The following is a 22769-nucleotide window of genomic DNA, read 5'->3' as shown; positions in this document are numbered from 1 at the left end:
TTGGGGCGAGAATACAGATAGCTGTCGTGGAGGGTAGGATGAGTCCTCTGGTTGTTCTTCTACTGTCTGGGTTGATTTGTGTCTTCTAGGAAATCTAGTTTGGGTAGTCTGAGATTTGGTGGGCTGCTTGTCTGTTATAGCTGCAGTATTGGTAATCAAAACTTGCATGGTGTTTGACTGGATTTGTTGGTTTTCTTCGTCTAGTTTGGTCTTCGCTGTAGATTTACGTCTTCATTAGTCTGAGAAAAGTTGTCTTTCTTCTTGGTGAGTGTTGCAAAAATTTGTCATATAATTTTGTTGTCTTTAAATACAAGGGAAGTACAGTTAGGGAAAAATTACAAGAAATTACTGAAGAAGAAATTAAATAATTTGTACCAACCTGCAACTACAAGTAATAATACCAATAACACTTAAAATGTACTCACTGATATATTATTTTGAACCAAGAGTGACAATTTTATAAGAATGTTACAGATAATAACCCAAAAGATAGTGTAACACTGATAAACAATACCAACAATACCGATAAGAATGTTATATTTCTTGAACTTACCAATACAATATTGTCATGAAATTATTGTCATTGTTACCTTGACAGAAATGTATGATACAATAAGTTGGTGAAACAATACTTTTGAACAACTGGTTTAAAGTATCCATGCCAGTATTACATTTCTTAAACAGTGCAACATATCTCAGGTAGGACAATGATTAGCTCTAATTATTAAATAATACACCAATTTAAAATGAAATTATTTCAGAGTAGATTAATATTATTACAACAATATTTAAAAAAACTTAAAAGTTGAATTGTAAGTATACATGAAATTAAGAAAACAAACAAGTTTCATAACATTTCAGTGTTTAACTTGAATTCCATTCACCTTCAAGTTATGAAAAGTTTCTATTCTTTAACTTATCCTTGTACCTTGTAGGGAGACATGTTAGGCTTAGAATTATAGCATGAGCAGTGTAAATAAATTTCTATGTGCACATTATTGAACTTTCACCTCCTACAACCTGATGCACGTGCTGTGGTTAGTAAACTCTAAAAAACATATGGAACTGCCAACTACAACAACAAAATTAAAACATTTTTCACAATGGCTATAAAGAACAATATTTTCCTTGATTTTTGGTATGTCTCTTTACAATCGCAATACAATATTATGCTAAAATATTTCCAAATTCTGTATCTTGTAAAAATAAACGATAGGGAATCCTCAATAGTCACCACACTTGAAATTCTTTTTGGTAGGAGTGAAAAAGTAATCTATGAGACCTTTAGCACGGTCAAATATATCAATTGAAAGGGTTTAACTTTCTGAGTCCAAAACTCCAATTAGATCTCAATTCGGTCAGGAAATGATGAAGACATGAGCTAAAAGTTTGTACTTAGAAAAAGAAAAGAAAAACTCAGAGCAATTTTGAACAACTGTTCATAGAGAACAGTGGCTAAAAATATATTTTCATATAAACAGCTAACTCAGTTAATTATATAAGCCACTAGAATGTTGAGACTGGTGTTATGTTGGTTCAACCACTACTTGTTATATACTGATTGTAATAAGATGAAAATGTTAATATACTTAACACTTACCTCCCACTGATTTTTACTATCTGAGGCATTCATAATAAATTATAAGAACTTAATTTAATTTTCAAAAGTTTAAGCCTTTTTTTATAATTCATTTTTAAGCATTTTGTTTGGTTACATTTTTGGTTTTTAACCCCTTTAGAGTTACTCAATAAATCAGGATTTTTTTACAATGACAACTGGAAAACACACAAACAATTTGATTAAGTTACCTGAAGAACATTTATAATCTTAAGGATCTTCAGAAGACGACAATTAATTTCACTTTATTTCACAGTAAAGGGCCAAAAGCTCAATAATGAAATCAACAACTTGTCCAAAACTAAATAATGCCAGACACAACTTTTAATTTTTATGAAAGCTTCCAATAATTGACAGTTGTATTTTTTAATAATTTTATATTTATGCAATGGATAATTAATAAACAGTTGTATACACAAATACAGAAATGAAAAGAGATAAAGTTACACGAGTAACACGTTAATATTGAGATGGTTAACCTAAATCCAATATTGTAGTGTTCATATTCCTATTGTGGTTGATAAAATACTGATCCATAAGTGCCATTCTGTGGATGAATTGCTTGAAGTTCCCATTTAACATTTAATTAGAACGCTTGCCAATACACCGGTTTGAAGCTTTAAGGTAAACCAATATTTAACAACTAATTCATTAGAGAAAAGATGCTAGTTGACTGAAAAGCTGAACTACTCAAACAAACTTCTTCAACAGAGTTGAGTGATAAACAATGATTCTCATCAGTCGTGTTTTGCCAAAATACTGGATTAACTAGATTTTCTGGTTTGTCCTCTTTTGCTGAAATATTGGATTCAGTAGCACTGATTTTTTTTAGTCAGTGTTCATAAAAGATGTTATTTCACTTGCTATTTTCAAATGCTTTCCAAAACTGAAGAAAACAAAAACAAATATATTATTGCCCAGCTTGAAGTGAAAACTACAAATAATTAGCATATCTCTGAAACTTAAACAATAAACTATTATCATATGTTTGAAGAAACGTAAACAATAAACAACTTTCATGATTTCACACTGTATTGTATTATTACAATACACACAACCTGTTAACTATACATTATGTTCTCATATAACACAATACACAAAACATTGTCATAATATTATACAATGCATATTCATAATAACTTTGCAGTGTCCTAATACAGCACAATACACAAAACATGAAAATTTTACACTATGTCCTGATATAACACAAAACATAATTTCACATTATGTTCTAACACAAAATATAACTTCACCTCATGTTCTAATATAACATAAAACACAAAAGAACACTATTTTATTCCACATCATATCCTGACACAACATGAAACACAGTACAACACTAGACCCTAAAGCATGTTGTAAGAGACTATTCATTCCACATGCTACACAACTCTAGACTGTATTACAATAAATATTATCCTTCAATACACTGTTGTTAAATTTCTAAAGATTACTTGTCTCACTTGACTGTTTGATGCTGGAAAAGATACTTCAGTGTCAGGAGTTACAGATTTCAAAATCTAGAATCTGATTTATACAAACTAACATTCAAAGTTTTAAATCAATATTACTGAAAGCTGGATAAATTATTTTTACCTTCAACAGTCTTGTGGTAAGCAAAGTGAAAATATAAAAGTTCTAACAAATGGACAGCAGCCACAGCTACACACACAACAATCCTCTGTGGTTGTCGGCTGGTTCGGGAAATCATGACCGATATCTGCATGAAGTAAAAATAATTCTTTCATCATATAGAAGCTGAGACAGAATGACAGCAATACTAGTAAATCATATGAAAGCAAGATATAAACAAGTGACTTTTTATTGGCCTGTTGGAATCCCATACAGCAACAAAGTAAAAATTCCAATGTAACCATTTTTTCATTCAACTCCTTTCAGAAAACAAATAACCAAGATGGCTGCCCAAAATATAACTATGCACATTTCCACCTGTATTAGTCAGTATGTTGGTTCAAGTGTAAAGAGGTGTTTCTGAGGTAAAACAAATAACAAATTTAGAGTCAAAATTCATGAAAATTATTTTTCACACTACAGATGAACAAATATAGACATTTACATGTTCAATATGAATAATCTCTTGCATAGGCTCAGATATAAAACAGTGGTCCACATAGTAATGATCAGATAAAGTGGTGCATGTAGTAATGAACACATTTAAAGTGGTCCATGTAGTAATGAGCATATTTAAAATGGTCCATATAGTAGAAGAGGCATAAAGTGTTTCACATAGTTATAAAGAAGAATAAAGTGGTCCATACAGTAATGAACAGGTATAAAGTGGTCCATCTAGTAATGAACAAGTAAAAAACAGTCTCTGTAGTAATGATCAGGTATAAAATGTTCCATACAGTAATGTTCAGGTATAAAGTGAACCATGTAATAATGAACAGGCATAAAGTGGTCTCCATAGTAATGATTGGGCATAAAGTGGTACCCATAGTAATAAACAGGTATAAATTAGTCCCCATTGTGATCATCAGGTATAAAGTAGTCTATACAGTAATGATCATTTTTAACGTGGTCCATGTAGTAATGAACAAGTATAAAGTGCTCCATGTAGTAATGATCAGGTATAAAGTGGTCTACATTGTAATGAACAGGTATAAATTGGTCCATGTAGTAATGAAAAGGTACAAAGTGATCCATATAATAATGAACAAGTATAAAATGGTGCATGAAGTAATGAATAAGTATAAAGTGGTCCACATACTAATGAACAGGTATAGTTGTGTGTCCAGTAATGATGAAGTAAAAAGTGGTCCACACAGTAATGAATAAGTATAAAGTATTCTACATAGTAATGATTAGGTATAAAGTGGTCCATATAGTAATGAACAGGTATAAAGAGTTCCACATAGTAGTGAACAAACATAAAGTGGTCCACATAGTAATGATCAAGTATAAGATGGTCCATGTAGTAATAATTGGTTGGTTGATTTAGTGTTTTATGGCACATAGCAGCTAGGCTATCTGCGTCAAACGTCCAGTAAAAAGCTAAAAGTAAATGTAGTAAAATACATAGAAGGAAATGAAGGCAAAACAAAACAACACTGAAAAACATAAATAGCATAAAACCAATGTTCACATCTAGTCTACAATGTTAAGAGAGAAACCAGAGTAAAAGACTTTCCGTAGCATAATGGTAATTATCAAAATCTGCCAGGAAAACTAACAAGTAAGTACAAGAACCACTGTCAGACACCTGAAGTTGGCCTTTCCAGTCCTGGTTTCGGGTTATGTGTCATTACAGCCATTATCAAAAGGTAAAGTAATAAAAGTTTTAAAAGACATGTAGCAAAATTGTTGAGACTCGTAACAAAGACAAGAAAGTAAAATGTGGCTGACAGTGATTTGAGTGTTACACAAACTACACAATGGTGCATCAGTTCCAGATAAAAGAAAGCAATGAGTTAAAAAACTGTGACCAATGCATAGTCTAGTCAGAACAACTTCCTCCTTCTGATCCTTACAGAAGCAAGACGGCCAAAGTCCAATATAGGGTTTTATTTGGAAAAGCTGGTTTTCGTGTTGCTCACGGCACGGAGCTGAGCCTTGAATACAGGACCATAGTCCATGTATGGAATAGGCACAGTGGTGATAGTGCCAGAACAGATAGATTTAGCTACCGTGTCTGCAAGCTCGTTCCCGCGAATACCAACATGGCCTGGTATCCAGAAAAACTGGATAGAAGAAGATATTAAAGAAAAATGGGCCAGTCAGTTTTGAATATCACCGAGAACAGGGTGTGAACCAATGTGAAGCGATTCCAGGGCCAGTGGAGAACTAAGCGAGTCAGTATAAATAGTGCAGTTGGAGTACTGCTTAGCTTCAATATGATCCAGGGCAAGAGAAATGGCATACAGTTCAGCAGTGAACACAGAAGCTGTAAAGGGGATTCTGTGCTCAACTACCAAACCACATCAAACCATGGCAGAGTGTGTTGAGTGACAAAGACAAAGTGGGCACATGCTGATCAACCAACAGTGCCACTCCTCCATGTACTCGTCCATCACACAGCCTGTCATTTCTGTACAGAGAAAACTGCTGAAAGGTGACTGTATCGGCAGGTTTCACAAATGTTTCTTGTAAGGAAAGAGATACAGGATGGTAGGAAGCAATCAGTGTTTTGATGTCATCCAGATTAGAACATAAACCTTGACAGTTCCATTGTATCAAGGTGGCCATTTTTAATAATGCATAGGTGAAGTGGCTGGAGAACCCTTCTGTTTACGACCACGTTTTCTTCTTTACTGTCCTTATTTGGAGGAGGTCTATCGACTTCCTTGGATCCTGCCCTGGGTCAATTGGGCAGGTCTTTGCAGTTGGAAGGGGGTTCCAGTGACTGAGGACACAAACAAATGATTATTTTGCATTTTGGAGTGGAAGAAAAAGACGTATCTGAAGTAATGCCTGTAGTTGAAACCAAAGGATGTGGATTTTGAGGTTTGTTGGAATGTATGGGAGGAACAGAGATGGGTGTAGATTTTGATTCATTAACCTTTTTAACCATGGAGGTCAAAAGGCTTTTTATTTGTTTTGAAAACGAGTCTCTTGGAGGCATAGAGATATCTGTCTGCACTCCCACTGTATTTGTGGAACGAAGTGCAGCAGCATATGTCCGAGAGGAAGTGGCGGACAGCAATTTCTGAGCCTCAGGATAACTAATGTTATGAGTCATTTTCAAATGCTGCACCTCTTTTTCTTCCAACGATTTAGGGCAAAAACAAAAGTAGGAAGGGTAAGAACCATTGCAGTTAACACAATGTTGGTCCATGTCACACTCATAGGCATCGTGGTCCTTGCCATCACAACGAGCACATGTCAGGGAACCACGACATGACGTCTTTAAGTGGCCAAACCTCTGACATTGGAAACATAGGTGAGGGTTTGAAATGTATGGCAGTACCCTGCAATTTAGATAACCTGCCTTGATAGTGGCAGGTGCACATGGTGATGTAAATGTCAAAACGAGGATATCTGTTGGCAGTGTAACTCCATCTTTGCGAGTGGAGATGCACCTCACTGCAGAAACTCCTTAAGTGGAGAAACCAGCAAGAATTTCTGACTCAGGGATGTTCTTCAAATCCCTCTCAACAATATCTCCTCATGATGAATTCAAGGTAGCATGAGGGGTAACCTCAATAGGCACATTCCCAACTGCCTTTGAATTCAAGGAGTTCACTGTGTTGGGATGTGGATGTTTCAACGAATATGTCTGCAGATCGAAGCTTTTTTACTGACTTTGGAGAGCCAGCAAGTCCCTCTAGTCCCTTTTGAATTAAAAAGGGAAACATTTGCCCTAAAGGTTTTTCTCAAAGAGAATGTAATATAAGAAAATGGGGTACAGGTGTTACAGATGTTGAAGATTGCTGCTCAGAGTCTTCAAGACGTGGTTGTTTACCTATTGACTGTTTTTTCACTATTTATTTAAATTTTTCATAGGAGGATCTGTAGGAGAAAAAGAAAATTTCGGTGCTGACTGACCCCACCCACCATGGAGCCCTATGAGGGGACACACTACAATGTCATGCAAGGACATTGCAGCAACGCCAGGGTTTTGTGAGCACTATACCCAAACACCAGCATCAGACACAATGTCCACAACACCCGTTGAGAACTTCCAACACTGGTACTTGGTTGACTCTAACCCAAGCGGACCAGCCGACTGACCCAAGGGGGACAACCCAAAGGCTGCCCGTCTACAGGAATTCAAGGCCAAAGTGGTGTGTTATGGTTGGACCCCTCAACCACCATGATCCTCTCCTCCCCTTCACGGGTCACCATGCACGGCAAACACGTGGATGGATGTTTAGATCCCAGAGGAGGTAACCAGAAAGAAGAGAACCTTCCCTGGGAGGTCCCCTCACCACGTACAGGAATCCACACCAAGGGGTGTGTAGTAATGATCAGGTATAAAGTGGTCCATGTAGTAATGAATAGGTATAAAATGGTCCATGTAGTAATGAATAGGTATAAAGTGGTTCCCATAGTAATTATCAGATATAAAGTGGCCCATGTTGAAATTAACAAGTATAAAGTGCTCCATGTTGTAATGAATGGGTATAAAGTGGTCCATGCAGTAATGAACAGGTATAAAGTGGTCCGTACAGTAAGGAACAGGTATAAAATGGTCCATACAGTAATGAAAAGGCATAAAGTTGTCCTCATTTGAACTCATATTTAGTATTTTACTAAAGAACCTTGTCCAAAGTTTTTAAATGAAACTTACTGTTCTCAACCCATTTCTAGTGAAATATTTTCCCAAAGAAAAGTAGTTTCTAATATGTAACATTTTATTGAAAATAAATTTGTTAAAAAGAACCAGAAACATGACATATTCTGCTATGATGATATGTCACTATGTCTGTTAGTCCTTTTCAACCTCTTACCCAAACTTAAAAGCATTAAACAAATTTGAAAACCAACTATCTCATTTATATGTCTATGAAGCTTTCTTTTAAATTCACTCAAATTTACTGCATCCACAACATCAAAAGGCAAACAATTTCATAGGCCAACTATCCAATCTGAAAAATAAAACTGTTTTAGCTGAAGACAGCTTCTACCTTGTATAAATCTCTATTTATGTCCACTAGTTCTATAATTCACACTGTTAAGTGTGAAGAATGTTGGTACATCAACATATTATCAATTACTTTTACAATTGTAAACACTTCAATCAGATCCTCCCTGACAATTGTTTTCTTTTTCAAGAAAAAATTGTTAAGGATCTTAATCTTTCCTCATATGACAATCCCTCAATCCCAGATGCCATTTTTTAGTAACCCTCCTCTGAACCCTTTCCAAGAATTCAATGTCTTTCCTTAGGTATGAAGTCCAAGACTGAACACAATACTCTAAATGTGGCCTAATCAGTGACCTGTACAATGAAATTATGACCTCTTTGTCTGTAACTTGGAATAAGGACATAAACAGCTGGCATATTCTAGTGAAATGTTGTATGTCACCAAGTTAAGTGCATGTTTCATTATTCACTTGTGTATAAGTAACCCTGTAAAATGGTAAATTAGATTTCAAATAGCAGACTGGCTAGAGGAAAAAAACACTACATTAATATAGTTATATCTATTGAAAAATATGACATTAAAAAGATTCCACACAAGTGAACATAGTAGCTCAGCATCAGCTGAGTCAGTTGTTAACCTAAACATTAAATGTTAAGCCTACTCAATAAGTTATGATTAGGTTGAAAGAGTTGCAATGCAAGCACACTCACCATCTTTGCTGCCGTCAGTCCTCCACACAATAACCAAACACCATAAAAGAACAGGTGTGAATGTTCAGGATGAAAAGCAGTTCCCAAAAAAATTGTCAGACAATGGCCTGATAATGCATATCCCTAACAAAAAGGAACCAAAACTATACAACTAAAAATGTGCAACTAAAGACTTAAAATAAAATTAAGTATAAACTTTAGTGTGCTACAATAACCAGTGTGTAATAAGATAAATATTTAAAGTGTAATTAAATTACGTCTATTGTATTTTCCAACGTTTCTTTATGGGAATATTTTCAGTGTGTCCCAACAGGTGGCTACAATTGTAACGGAGTGGAACACAATACTGCTTTTTTTTTTTTTAAATTCTAGACAGATTTTTTTATATAAATGTACCAAGTATTGTTGAACATGTGAAGGTGATCTGGACTGCACGTCATCAGTACCGTACCGACATTAAGGATGGAAATTCTGTAAATGTGTAAAGACATTGAGCTTATTGCAATGACTTCGGTACCATCTAATAGAACATAAATTACAACTATCATGAAAATAAAAAAAAGATTGTAATTTTTAACACACTGCATGATAACTGATGCAACCTAATGTTGTTACTGTCAATGGATTTAGTTTCAGTCTTACATGAATTACTACTAATCTGAGAAGAACAGCAGATGGATAAAATAGTGTAGTGTACAAGAGGTGAGAAGATCACAGCCTAGATTTAAGTTCTGTGTGTCCACAAGGACAAAGCTTACTGAGCCCATCAAGTGTACATTTTTCACTGAAACTCTGTAGTCAGATTGTTGATGACATTAAACTACAATATATTAGCAGTTTAAGTAACGAATAATTTCTACAAGTTTGAGTGGACGTTCTTGACAATTAGAATGATCATTTCAAGAGACAAAACATTAGCAATAGGATGAACATTTTTTCAATAAAACCATTGCAGCTCTTTTATGTTAAATATTTACACAAGGTCTTATTACATACAACAGAATCTAAATCTTCTTAAGTTCAAAACCAAATCAAGGTTTTATTAGATATTACAAATACATTGTTTTTTCAAAGTTAATAAGTTTTATAAAAAATTAGACTTCTATTGTTACTTATTAACTTCCTATGACCTTTCCACATTTTATTTTGGTGCAACATGTTCCGATGGAAGTTTTAAGATAATCCTTATATTCTCATGAGAACTTATTTGAAACATCTGCTTTACAAACTTTCAAATTGTGGTGCTTTAAAAGAACTTTCTAATAATTGACTTGTGTTAAATAAGTGAATTTTTTTGAACACCATAAATTAAAACACTGAGAATGGCAAACCAGTACCAAACATAATAAAACAATTAATAATTAATATCTAAGACCTTTTTTTTTATTCTTAATTAACTGGTTTCAAATTTTTGTAAGACTCCTAAAATTGAGAAAACTTGTTCAATGGTAAATAAATAAATATATTTGAAATAACTAATATAACTGAAAAAGTTAAGCAACAATTACCAGAAAACATGGGATACACAACCAATTAGATTTAAAAAAAAGCTTTTATACGAATACAAAAACTCATCGGAATCAAGAACAGTGTCATTCCAAACCATTTTAAAATGGTACATTAAATCTTCAAATTTTAATTAAATAGAAAAATTATATTTCTGATTTAGTAATAAATTCGTCTTTTATTATTTACTATGAATCTTGTACTTTTAAATTGGTACACTAAATCTCCCATTTTCAATAAAATGATCATAATATTTTTGTGAAATACAAATCAAGCATGGTATCACAGATGACAGACATACAAAAATCATGTTTACAGACTTGAAGTAAACACAGATGTATGTTGATTTTCTACATTAAAGACAAGGAAAGTAATTGCTGGATACCTGAAAAAGTATTTCAGCCTTCTCAGTCAGTTTTAAGGCTCAATGTTTATTTTTTAACACAATGAGTTGATTAACAAAAATTTCTGAGAAAATTATTTTACAGTTATGATTTTAATTAAAGTAAGAATATAATCTCTGGAACAAAATTATTTTTGGGACAAGTACACTGTATACTGTTAAAACCAAATACAATAAACATCATAAATACATTAAATCCGTACTTTTTGAATTATTTCTCTACTTACCATAAGAGATAAAGTTTCTAAGAATGTGATATGTGTATTGCAAATGTATGCTAAGAAATATACCAATGCTGACCCTCCTAGCCAGTAGCCAAAACACACACCAAAAGCAGTTCCCATGAGAGTTCCTTCTTGCTGGAAGTATTAAAATATTAATGGAATAATGAACTTAACTACAGATAATCATCATATGATGAATTTATCTTAAAAACAAAATGTTTACAATTCTACAGTGATTAAAGAGAAGGTTTTGTTTGTTTGTAATTTTGTGTAAAGCTACACTAGGGCTAACTAAGCTAGCTGTTCCTAATTTATGATTGATAAGACTAAAAGGAAGCTATTCAATAGCACCCATCACCAACTCTTGGGCTACTCTTTTACCAATGAAAAGTAGGATTAACTGTCAATTACAGTACTTCCACAGCTGAAAGAACAAGCATGTTCAATGTGATGGAGATTGAAACCCACAGTTTGTGAGTCAAGCACCCTAACCACCAGGTCATGTCAGGCCCAATTACAGAGAAAACTACGTTATGTCATTACATTTTAAATACTACTTCAAAATTTCACTGAAAGCATGTTGAAGATATTAAGTATTATTGAAAAATGTCTAGAGATGATAAAGGGTATTTAAAAAACAAATTGTCATAGAAAGTCTTCAATACATTTTCCATGATTATCAGTCAGTAAATCAAACATATCTCTAAATAAAGTGACTACAAGCATCATCTATTCTGAGCTGTGTTCAACGATGCTAACAATATTTGGAACACTGACACGTTTTATTCAAATAATCAATCTTATATGGTACAAAGAGAGTTACAGAAAATAAACAGAAATAATACCAGTATGCAAGAAAAGAAATATAGGTATAAAATACAACATGGGTTGAAATCAACCTATACTATATATGCCTGAGTGAAATATGTATGTTTTGTGGATTGAAATCAACCTGTCACCATACCTATCTGAGTGAAATATGTGTGTTTCATGGAATGAAATCAACCTGTACCACACGTACTTGAGTGAAATATGCATGTTTCTGGTGAAAGTTTGATTTTCTTATTGTACCAAATTTCACAAAAGGTTATTTCTGTGTAATTTTTAAGAATAAAACTGAAATAAAGACCAAAAAACAATTACAGCAACTTGAACTTTTCCAATAACTTATCTAGTTATTGCTGTTTACCAAAGAACTGAACAGACAAAGCACAAGGTACATGTTAAATGTTTTTTATTGAATACATTATGTTCCACTAGGTTTAATTTTCAACTTTACAGATTCATTCATATTCAACACTTGTGATATAATATTTAAAATATTAACCAACGGCTGTTTTTTAAACAAGTACATGGTGAGAAACTGTTGGTAAAACAATACACAACAAGCATCTATTACTAGAGCAGCAGGTGAAATGTAAGAAGTGTTTTAAATATTACACTAAATAATAAAAGTAGCATTAGAAAAGTGAGACAAGTGATGGTGTACTCACCACAACATGCTCAGAAACCTTCATTCCATAAAGAAGTAATGCAATCAGAGTAAATACGAGCATCAGAGGCCCATATAACTCTCCTGGAATAGACTAAAAGTGGAAATATGAGTTAACTTGCCACCCTAATCCTGTCAAACTGAGAATGACTTAATTTTCTTCAAAGTTATTAAACAAAGATGTTTTACTAACTGTACTCTTTTCATCATCTTTGGACAAAATATTCCTACAGTAGTGGAAAAAATTCAGTCTGTTTTCCTCTAAGACAATTGCAATAACATTTCTTTTAGTTACTTATGCACAGAGTCCTCTTTTGAAATAATAAAAAACTAGTTGCATGCCAGAGAAATCTATTACAAGAATACAATTGTCTTTGATAGATTGTTTAGGCAGAGTATTCATGATGAAACTTTGTAGAATGGATGGCAACTGCCTGATGTGGAGAAACACGTTTAGAGGACAATGTTTCGAAAGTTTTCTGCCTTTCGTCTTCAGGTCATTGTGTGTGTAAGATGTTGTCGGTCTTTTATAGTGTTCTGGTGAATTGTGGAAAACATGTTATGATAATCCAACCAATTATAACAACGTGTTATGGTAATCCAACCAATCATAACAAGCTCTCCACAATTCACCAGAACACTATAAAAGACCGACAACACCTACACACACACACACACACAATGACCTGAAGACGAAAGGCAGAAAACGTTCGAAACATCGTCCTCTACACTTGTGTCTCCACAACAGGCAGTTGCCCATCCACCCTACAAAGTTTCATCATACAAATATCATTTTTTACATATAAAATCCTTCTAAGTTGTAATTCCATTTGGGATACCACATAACAATGTCTTATTTCAGTCCACAGTTAAATTAAAAGGAAAGATGTTTCACTTACCACTGTTTTATAAAATGATGGGTAGCGAGGAATAAAAGAATGGATGATTCTATAAAATTAAACAATAATTATTGAAAGAAGTTTCAATACAAACAAGACCTTAAATATATTAACACGAGGTGAAGTAAACGTTTCTATAACCTTTTTATGTTCTTTTTTACTCATAACTGTTTTGCCTAACTTTGCTCAATAAATAAATAACCCCTCAACAGTAAAAATGCACCAGCTATTTTAACTAATTTTTGTTTTATCTAATTTGGTTCTACATGATAAACTAATACCCCATGAATAATAAAATATATATAACATATTTTTGACTCACCTCTGTTTTACTTCATTTGGCTCAACATCAAAATAAGGTCGCAGTACATCTATGTTTGCATACAAACTGTAGGCCTTCTCTGCATGAAGCTTTCCTGCTTGGAAAACCTGGCAAAGTTGTAAGCCATGTAAGTAGAAATAACAAAGAAACAAGCAATACTGTATTCATCTCACAAAGCAAATATTAAAACTGACAGAAGCACTTTAATGGAGACAAAAAAGTGTGGTATTTTGGTGTAAATACATTCTAATTTGCTACAAATGAAATTGTACAAGAAAACCTCCCCCATGACACTTCTACCACACAGTAACTTTGAAATACATTTTTAGCATATTCAAGTTTTTCAGTTGTGGTTGTTTACTTAAAATAAGGTTGTTCTGTTTGATTTACAACACATGCATATAGTGGACTTTCAATAATTGTTTTCAGTCAGGGAAGACGAACTACGACCTCAACTCTTATCAGTATCATCAAGGTCTTTTCGCTACTATATTAAACTCGGTATTGTCTTCAAGTCATCACTTCTTAATCAGCAATGTCGTTTTCATTCACTCTTTATGTCCAAATCTCATACATAAATATACACGTGGTAGTTGTAGAGCCATCTACAAGGCAAAACTTCTTGCCACTTACAAATACATGCTTTAGAATACAGGAGTTTCGAACAGAATAAGGCATAAACTTCAAGCTCCAAACTCTGCTGTATATGTTTACAATAGGGAATCATCACACCCTGATTCTTTTTAATTCTAATGTATGGTTGTAATGATAATTAGCTGTTGATAATAGAAAGTATACATATTACGGATTAAAGTCCAAATCTCCATGGAAATTTGAATCTTTCCCCCTTACTTTATAGAATTAGCACTTTCTCTCTCTTTTTGTGAAGTTGAATTTTTTACAATTTCCTTTTATAATAGTAATTATGCTAACAATCGCTCCTTTCATTATTATCACTGATTTGTTGAAGATGGAATATGTGTAATTCCCAATAGATTCATTAAAGATGTTTATAACCATTGTCATAGCACATTATCGAACTTCATTTTCCACCAAAGGAATCAAATGTTAACAATTTAAAATGTTATGACTTTTTTTCCAAGTTCAAAAATGTTTTTGTATCACAAAAGAGTCATTCCAAATGGAAGTCTTTCCAAAAAAAACTAATGATATTGTAATAAGGATAACTGATTATAAAACTCAAATAACCTTAAGAGTATTGGTAAACTGGATTAGGATTACTATAGCTTCAAAAAAAAAAAAAAAAGCTTATAAAACTTCAATATATATCTAACTCTTATCACCTCTCTATTTCTCAATTACTTCTATCACTAGAAATAACTAACAATAACACCTATTTATAAAAGACAGAAGTTACCAGTTAAATTAGTTTACAATGTTAAATGTACATTGCTTAGGCTTTGTTTTTATTTTAAAATTTATATGTTTGTAATGTTGTTTAACCAGAGGAAGTTCAAATGTGATTTAATGACTAGATCATTTAAGAATTGATTTGAGCTGTATGAAAAGTAAATTAGGCTTAGGCATATTGATTAATGAGTGTAACTCGAAATTAGTGGTTATATTTTTCTGTTTGTTACTTCATTAACAATACTGGTTAAAATATTTAATATATGAAGTTATATGATTTTTAATTGTTATCTTTATTATTGTATTTTTATTATAGAGAATGTTTTGCATTGTTAGTTCACTAAATGTATTTAGGACTAACCTAAAGTTTCCAAGGTGGCCAAACCTTGTCAAATATTATTGTGTTTATAGCTAAAAAATATAATTAAATTTAAGTGTATCCAACTGAAGAAATAATGCATTCTATAGAATCTATCTAAGTAAAAATACAGAAACAGTAGGTAGTTTGTTGCAATCATATGTTAATTACAAGAAATGTTAGACTATCAATTTGAGTTTATTACAAGTTACACTGAGGATGAAGTAGTAAGATTACTTGACTGAGATTGTTAGCAGTTAACTTTTGTGATTATTAAGCAAGTTTCCACAACAATAACATAAAAAAGATAGACAAGATAATCAGCAGGTAATAAATAGGTTTAGTGTTAGGCCTAGTGCTTGATAAAGGCTAGGTCAATTATGAACTATAACTGAGAAACTTGAAGAAATAAAATGTCTTGTTATTATTAAGTGGACTGGATTTTACATTCTTATTTTTACTTAGTAATACAAAAGAATTTGTCCAATAAGTCAAGTATTTTACCAAACTGATAAAGATGATCAGATATAGCTAACAATAGAATACAATAGTCGTTAAGAATATCTGTGTCAAGTGTACATTTAAAACATTGAATTAATTGTTTAAATAAAGAGAGAACTTTTCTAACATTAACAATCATGCAAACTGATTCTAGTAACATTCCAACCCATTGGTTCAATTTGTTTTAAAAAAAACAACATAAAATCAGACTTGTATCCTACCCCATTATTCCATGTTATTCCAGCACTAAATGACAGTCCCAGGGGTTGTGCTGTACCCTCTAGTGAAGGTAGATTGGTTATGTCACAAGAGTTTATTAACTGATATTACCAGTATCCTTCTAGCTGTATAATGTTTTACTGATTCCAAATATTTTGATATTCCAAGCTATATGTGTGTTTTTATTATAGTAAAGCCACATTTGGTTATCTGCTGTGTCCACTAAGGGGAATCCATCCCCTGACTTTAGCTGCATAAATTCAAAGAATTACCACTGTCCCAACAGGAGACATTCCTAGCAATATCATATTATAATTTGTTTCCAACAGTATAATTCCTTATGAATTTCAATAAAATCTTCTACAGTTGTTGTTTTTGTCTTACAGATAGTTAAAATTCTACCAATCATGACACAGTGACAAATGTACAAGTTGGAAATGAAACATAAGTTATATTATAGCTATTTTAAGCCACAAACAATTATGTACAAGTGTCCATATTTAAATATGTTAAGAAATGGTTTCTAAGGTGAAAGAATCCGATGATTTGTTTTTTAACATTCAATATCATTGTTGCAACTTTACATTTTTAAAACCTCTATTTGGACAAAATATAGACTGAACATCTTATTCAAGAAATCACTAAATGCTAACAAGAGCCTACATCCAGTATGACCAGTGACATAGTCAGGTTTTCCACTCAGAGCAGATGGAAAATTGAGGAGGGTCAATAAATTAAAAAGCTGAACTTTTTAATAAAAAGGTCAACAAAGCAAATTAAATGTAATAGTGTTTACGGAAGTCTTAATTTTTTATTAAATTATAAAAAAATGACTTTATTACACATAAAAGCTGAAACTGATATGTGATCAGTAAGCCTAGATTTTTCCAGGGGACCAGGCCTCCCTCCTCACTAGTCAAACTTCTGGGCAAGACTATAAAGGTCTAACTAAACAAATCTATGAAAATTGCTTTCAAGCTCTCCATAAATGAATTACAAGAAGAATGCAGATGGCTTACCAAGTTAGAAACATTTTGGCCCCAGTTGTCAGTAACTTCAGGATCTGCCTTGCGTTGTCCCTTTTGTTGTTCCTCCATTTTCCCGTACAGTTCTATGATTTTAAGTGCAGAAAATTAAATACATCAATGTTAAAAAAAAAACCTTCAACATTCATGACATGAAACAAGTCGTACAGACATAAAAACCCACTGGCTCGACACCCAGGACTACCAAGTTTCAAATTTGGCTACCATTAATTCTGCATGAACTACACTAGAGTCAGTGTTCTTCTAGTTCCATGAAATGCATATGTGAAATACAAATCTACATTTAATTATTCAAACTTATGAAAATGTTACTTTTTGTTATTCTATCTTTTAAACTGTTAAATATCTACTACCCCTGAAAGTTATAAAATTCATAACCTGTTTATTGACGATTGAGGTTAACTCATCACAAGCCTAGCACGCAAACTTGTGTGGTTCAATAACTAACTTGTAAATCCACATGGTTATTTTTATTTACAATAGGTTAACTCATCACAAGCCTAATATGCAAGCCTGTGTGACTCAATAACTAACTTGTAAATCCATATGGTTATTCTTTGCTGAGATTATTTTTTCAATGCTAGATTTTATCCATACAAGATAAAGCAGCCATATTTTGAAGAAATAACTTGGACTGATCAGATGACTTTCTGTTTCCTAGGTACGATGAAAACGGTCGAGTTGTTCCAAATATTAGACTATCACGTGGTTGATTTGAATTCATTACATATACACACTGTATGAGCTACCTAGATTATATGTTTTTATGTAAATTAAGTAAAACAGTACTTTCAAAACATCAAAAATACCAGTTTATCATATCTACATAGCTGTCCACAGACTACATCTGTATCACATACGCCGTTAAAATCACAGTTATAAAAACCCAGATAATCCCTAACATATAATACAGGATCTAGAATCAGAGTTAATCCCAGGTAATATCCATCATAAGATACATGGTCTATGATCATAGTCAAAAGAAACCCAGATAATATCTCTCATAAGATACAGGGTCTAGGACCACAGCAAAAAAACAACAAAAGGTAATATCTATCATAAGATATAGGGTCTAGAATCACAGTTAAAGAACCCCAGGTAATATTTATCATATGATACAGAGTCTAGAACCAAATTTAAAAGAAACCCAGGTGATATATATCATACAATACATATTATACAATTGGATTTAAAGAAAGTTTATGCTACTGGCAAGACATTCTATAGATTTCACATAATATATATTTTTAATCAGAAAAAAAGCTTTTTTTTGTATTATGGGATTACAGTTACATAGTCTGGTGCCTCCAATCCATTTTTGGCTCAAAGGTCTTTTTTTCCTAATTTTGAGTCAATTTTTTTGCAACTAGGGGTCTAAAATTACCACAGGCGTTTCTGTTTAATTTTTATGGTTCCAGAAGAAGTTGCAAGTCTTGGCTGATACTGGCCATCTCACTCACCTGCAGATGATTCAGGTATTTCAATCACTTCAGGGTTCTGAAAAACAAAATATTTAAAAGTCAACATAACACACTTTATCTGTGAAAATACATTAATACGATACAAAGCCATTAAGCCTATCATACCCACATCTAAAATAAATGTAGTCTTTCATATTGATGTAGTTACACAACAAAAGCTGAAAAGTATAAATCTAACCACTTAAGGGACACCATCAGGTAACCTGTTACACAAGCTCATAACTAATACAAAATTTACTGATGAAAATAAACATTTACATCTATACTTACAAAGATACTAATATCAATATTTAAGGCTGTTATACTCAAATACAGTTTTCAAATTTCCCAAACACTTAAAATCCTGAAATTCAATCTTTTGTGATCCAAAGGAAACAAATCCAAAACATCTTTTCTGATATTTCAACTTTCTACAACTGAATCTGTTACACTCTAAACTATGTAAATATAGATTTGATGCAGAAAGTGGATAAAAATTAGTTATTATACTACAAATGAGACCCCAGTAATTTCATAAAAACATTTTAGCAATCTTCTAACTACTAAAGTTTTTATACACTCTGCTGAAGGCTTTGGAGTTTTATTATCAGCTTTATATTTCTCCTCAACAAAAGAAATGATTTTCCTAATCATATCTTGATCTTTCCCATTCATCTCTTAAATGCTTTCCTTCCCCACCCCAAAAAGAACAAACAACACATTCTTTTCTCAACAGCATAACCTAACACTTCTTAATATTAAAACTAATTTATTCTGTTCCTTTAAGTGCAACAACCATTCTCTGTGGATCCAATTACATTTAAATATACATAATAAAATATCCACATTAACAACACAAACAATAAACACCATAAATCACAAAACTGGTTCCTTATAAATCCAACTCTCTTTATTACTGTACAAACAATTACATTCACCATTGCATGCTTTCTACATTTAAGCAAATTTCCTACTGTCTGACAAATCCACAGGAACTTAGTGTAATTCCATAATGAAATAATAAAATTAAAAAAAGGAAATTCTAAAAAAAACACCAGCAAATAAAAAAATAGGAAAAATCTATGGCAAGAAATGTTATTTAAATGCAGATCCTTTCAAACCCTGGGGGAAAAAAAAAAGGTTTCAACACAATAATATTTTATTGTATGAAACAAACAAAATTTTAATGTATATTACATTGAGTAATATTATAAGTGCACAAACAAACTGTTACTGGACGTGAATTTTGCACAAAGGTACAATAAGTCAATTTTAATTGTTGTTACAGTAACTGGTTAACTTTATTGGTGGTATCATTTAAAATATTGCATATAAAACTTAATAATAATATTTTTATACAAAAGTCAATGACATTCTTTTTAAATGTAAAATTGTAAAATTAGCCAAAAGTACTACTTAACAAACACACTAACCTCAATCAAGAAAAACTCAGACATTTAAAACAGATAAAGATACATCTCAAGACAGCAGAGATCAACATTTCAACCTTCTTAGGTCATCTTCAGTTTAACCTTTGAAGGGTGAAACATTGTTCTCTACTTTATTTTAATATCCATACCAGCCATTTTGAGATATATTTTTACTTAAAATGGTTTTCTTGTCATCAAAAATTAAAAACAGATAGCATTAAGGCCAGAAAATATTTTCCTACAGTTTTAGTGAGATCAAATACGAGAGTCTCTTTCTTTCTTTTATGATGCGATATTAAACAATGGCTAAGTACTTCACTAATCTGTTATCTTCTCTTAATAAGGTTATTTGTCACTTAATCAAAGGTAAGTACATCAACTTGTTGTAGTTAGATTTTCAAACAAACTTTTAATAAGAAACTATACAAAAGATAAATTAAGTAAATCACATCAATACAGGTCATATAACAATTGGTAAATGGGATTATAAGGTAGTTGGACTGGAGAAAGTAAAAAGGTTTATAGGTACTTCTATTTGTACTGAGCACATTAGACAGAATAACTTCGAACAAATTTTTGATTAAAAAAACCTTTAATTATAATTGTCAAAATATAATTCACAGCAAACTACTGAATTTTATGAAAAAAAACATTCTACACAAAAATATATCTGAGATTTATGAAAGAAACAAAAGTACATTCAATTCATTCTGCACAAAAACACATCCAATAAACTTCAAAGTAATACTAAACAAAAAAGCAGTATGTTTAAAAATGTTATGGATTCTTAAATGAGTTCAAGCATGAAGTAGCATATTCTAAGGTGACTGAATAAAATGAAGTAAACAATTTCTTTGATGCATAATTTATGTCTACTACCAAAAAAATTAGTTGAGACCATTTCTAAAACAATACCAATGTTAATATATTTGAAAATTTTGTAGAAAAGTTCAACAAGTTTTAAAGCAAGTCAAGTAAAATTTAAATTATTTCAAATCCATAACAGCCATTTTGAAATTAGGGATGAGCTGTTCTGGTTTGTTGGTATGAAACTATTATCAACTTGTGGATAAGTTACTCAAATCATTCAAGCAGTGCTCTGTTGCTAGTAAAAAAGCTAACAGACTGTTTAGATGTATTCACTGATGTACTGATTACAAGTCAAAAACAAGTAATTATCTTTAAACATCCAACATTAATACTAATTACTCTATATAGTACTAGTGTATAGCCTGTCAAATATGAAGGAGAAAGAGTACAGCCAGCTCCACTGCATATTATACCCTAACCTCACATTTAACAATTAACTGAAATTTTGTGAAACAAACCTTAATCAACAAGTGCAGTCAAACACTGGTAAATTCTTTTGTGAGCAAATCAAAATTAAAATCATTCATGAATTAATTCATGGTGTATTCCTAGAAAAATTATTGGTACAAATCAGTTAGATTACCAACTTATAATATATAGAAATGCCAGTGTCTTCCATCAACTGTTTTTATTTCCTGTTGTTCAACAACAAAAATATAACGTAATATTGTTGTTAGTCTACGTAGTCAAAATAAAAATTGAAATGTGTGTACAATAAAACTGGAAAAATATTTGTTGATTTATCAGTTTAGAGTCTCCGTTGATTAAAGAGGCTTATGTTTCTTGTTTTTTTAAAATTAAAAACGATCGTTATATAACAAACTAGTTTAATTTATAAACAATTTAAGTTTAAAAGTGAATCAATATTTTTACTTTCATGACAAATTTTTATGCAGTTGGCCCGGAGCTAGTTGATCCCAAACTACATCTTCATTTTAGACTTATTAGATTTTTTAATGGGCAGACAATTATCGAATTATAGTCTGGAGAAATGCATTTTAGCATTTATGACTTCATCTACTGTCTGCGAACTTACATTTCAACGCTATACACCACGTTTCGATACCCATTTTGGACAGACCAAATATAACCCATTTTTAGCTGTGCACTTAACTTCAAACATTAAACAAACAAGACTCTTACTATTTCTAGAAATCAAGCATAATGTAACACACACTGAATTTTACATATACCAGATTACCTTAGTTTACAATGACAATATAATTAACACTATCAAAAATATTACTGGTCTTATCTAACTTTATTTAAACAACTATTTCAAAACATCTTACCATTTTCTTTTCCCTTTCCTTCTTTTCTTTTGTTGTTGTTAAAATAAATTTAAATAACAACTGAGGGTAATAAATATAATTTTTAAAATCACAAACAACTGCGAACGTTTACTTACACTTCTATATTTACGTATTTAAAGTCGAAAGTGGCATCTATTGGAGAGAAACTAAAACAGATAAAAAAAGAGAAATATAAATTTTATTTGTGAGGAAGACTAATATACACATTGGCTAAACTAATATACATTCTTGATTAAACACAAAATGTTCTATTTTTGATTATAAGTTACCGAGAAAAGTATTGTCTGAAGTTTATTATAAGTGTTCTTTGGTATTATCAGAACATTTAGAATGATATTCCACAAATTTATTTTAAAATATCAGTTTTTTATAGGTCAGTAGAATAACATTTTTGTGCAATCGTTCACGTAATTTTTAAAGAAATAATCGTAAAAAACTTATAGCTCTTGGCATAAACATATTACAGTTAGATGTTTCAG

At 31.9% G+C, this 22769-nt stretch overlaps 1 protein-coding gene across 3 annotated transcripts; it reads right to left on the bottom strand.

The window, feature by feature from the left end:
• Window positions 1–520: 520 nt before the first annotated feature.
• Window positions 521–22414, bottom strand: LOC143239093 (protein YIPF3-like). Of its 3 annotated transcripts, XM_076479909.1 has the most exons (10): window positions 22270–22414; window positions 18678–18714; window positions 17191–17282; window positions 13723–13829; window positions 13401–13449; window positions 12503–12595; window positions 11013–11144; window positions 8877–8999; window positions 3215–3338; window positions 521–2504 (listed from the first exon to the last, which is right to left on the bottom strand). In XM_076479909.1, exons 1-10 carry the CDS (start codon window positions 22270–22272, stop codon window positions 2488–2490), a joined length of 777 nt encoding a protein of 258 aa, XP_076336024.1. In that variant the 5' UTR covers window positions 22273–22414; the 3' UTR covers window positions 521–2487. The 3 variants fall into 3 exon arrangements, with proteins under 3 accessions (XP_076336024.1, XP_076336025.1, XP_076336026.1); XM_076479910.1 differs by lacking the exon at window positions 8877–8999; XM_076479911.1 differs by lacking the exon at window positions 11013–11144.
• Between the last annotated feature and the right edge of the window lie 355 nt (window positions 22415–22769).

The sequence above is a fragment of the Tachypleus tridentatus genome, chromosome 13, assembly GCF_004210375.1.
Source record: "Tachypleus tridentatus isolate NWPU-2018 chromosome 13, ASM421037v1, whole genome shotgun sequence".
Classification (NCBI taxonomy): Eukaryota; Metazoa; Arthropoda; class Merostomata; order Xiphosura; family Limulidae; genus Tachypleus; species Tachypleus tridentatus.
Note: the sequence above shows the minus strand (reverse complement) of the source record. Positions and strands in the feature narration are given on the sequence as shown.

Excerpts from the sequence above, each read along its gene's own strand:
- LOC143239093 (XM_076479909.1), bottom strand. Across the intron at positions 13,450-13,722 it reads CCAAATGAAGTAAAACAGAG|AATCATCCATTCTTTTATTC; the intron begins GTGAGTCAAAAA and ends TTAATTTTATAG. Across the intron at positions 12,596-13,400 it reads CATCATTTTATAAAACAGTG|TCTATTCCAGGAGAGTTATA; the intron begins GTAAGTGAAACA and ends TTCCACTTTTAG.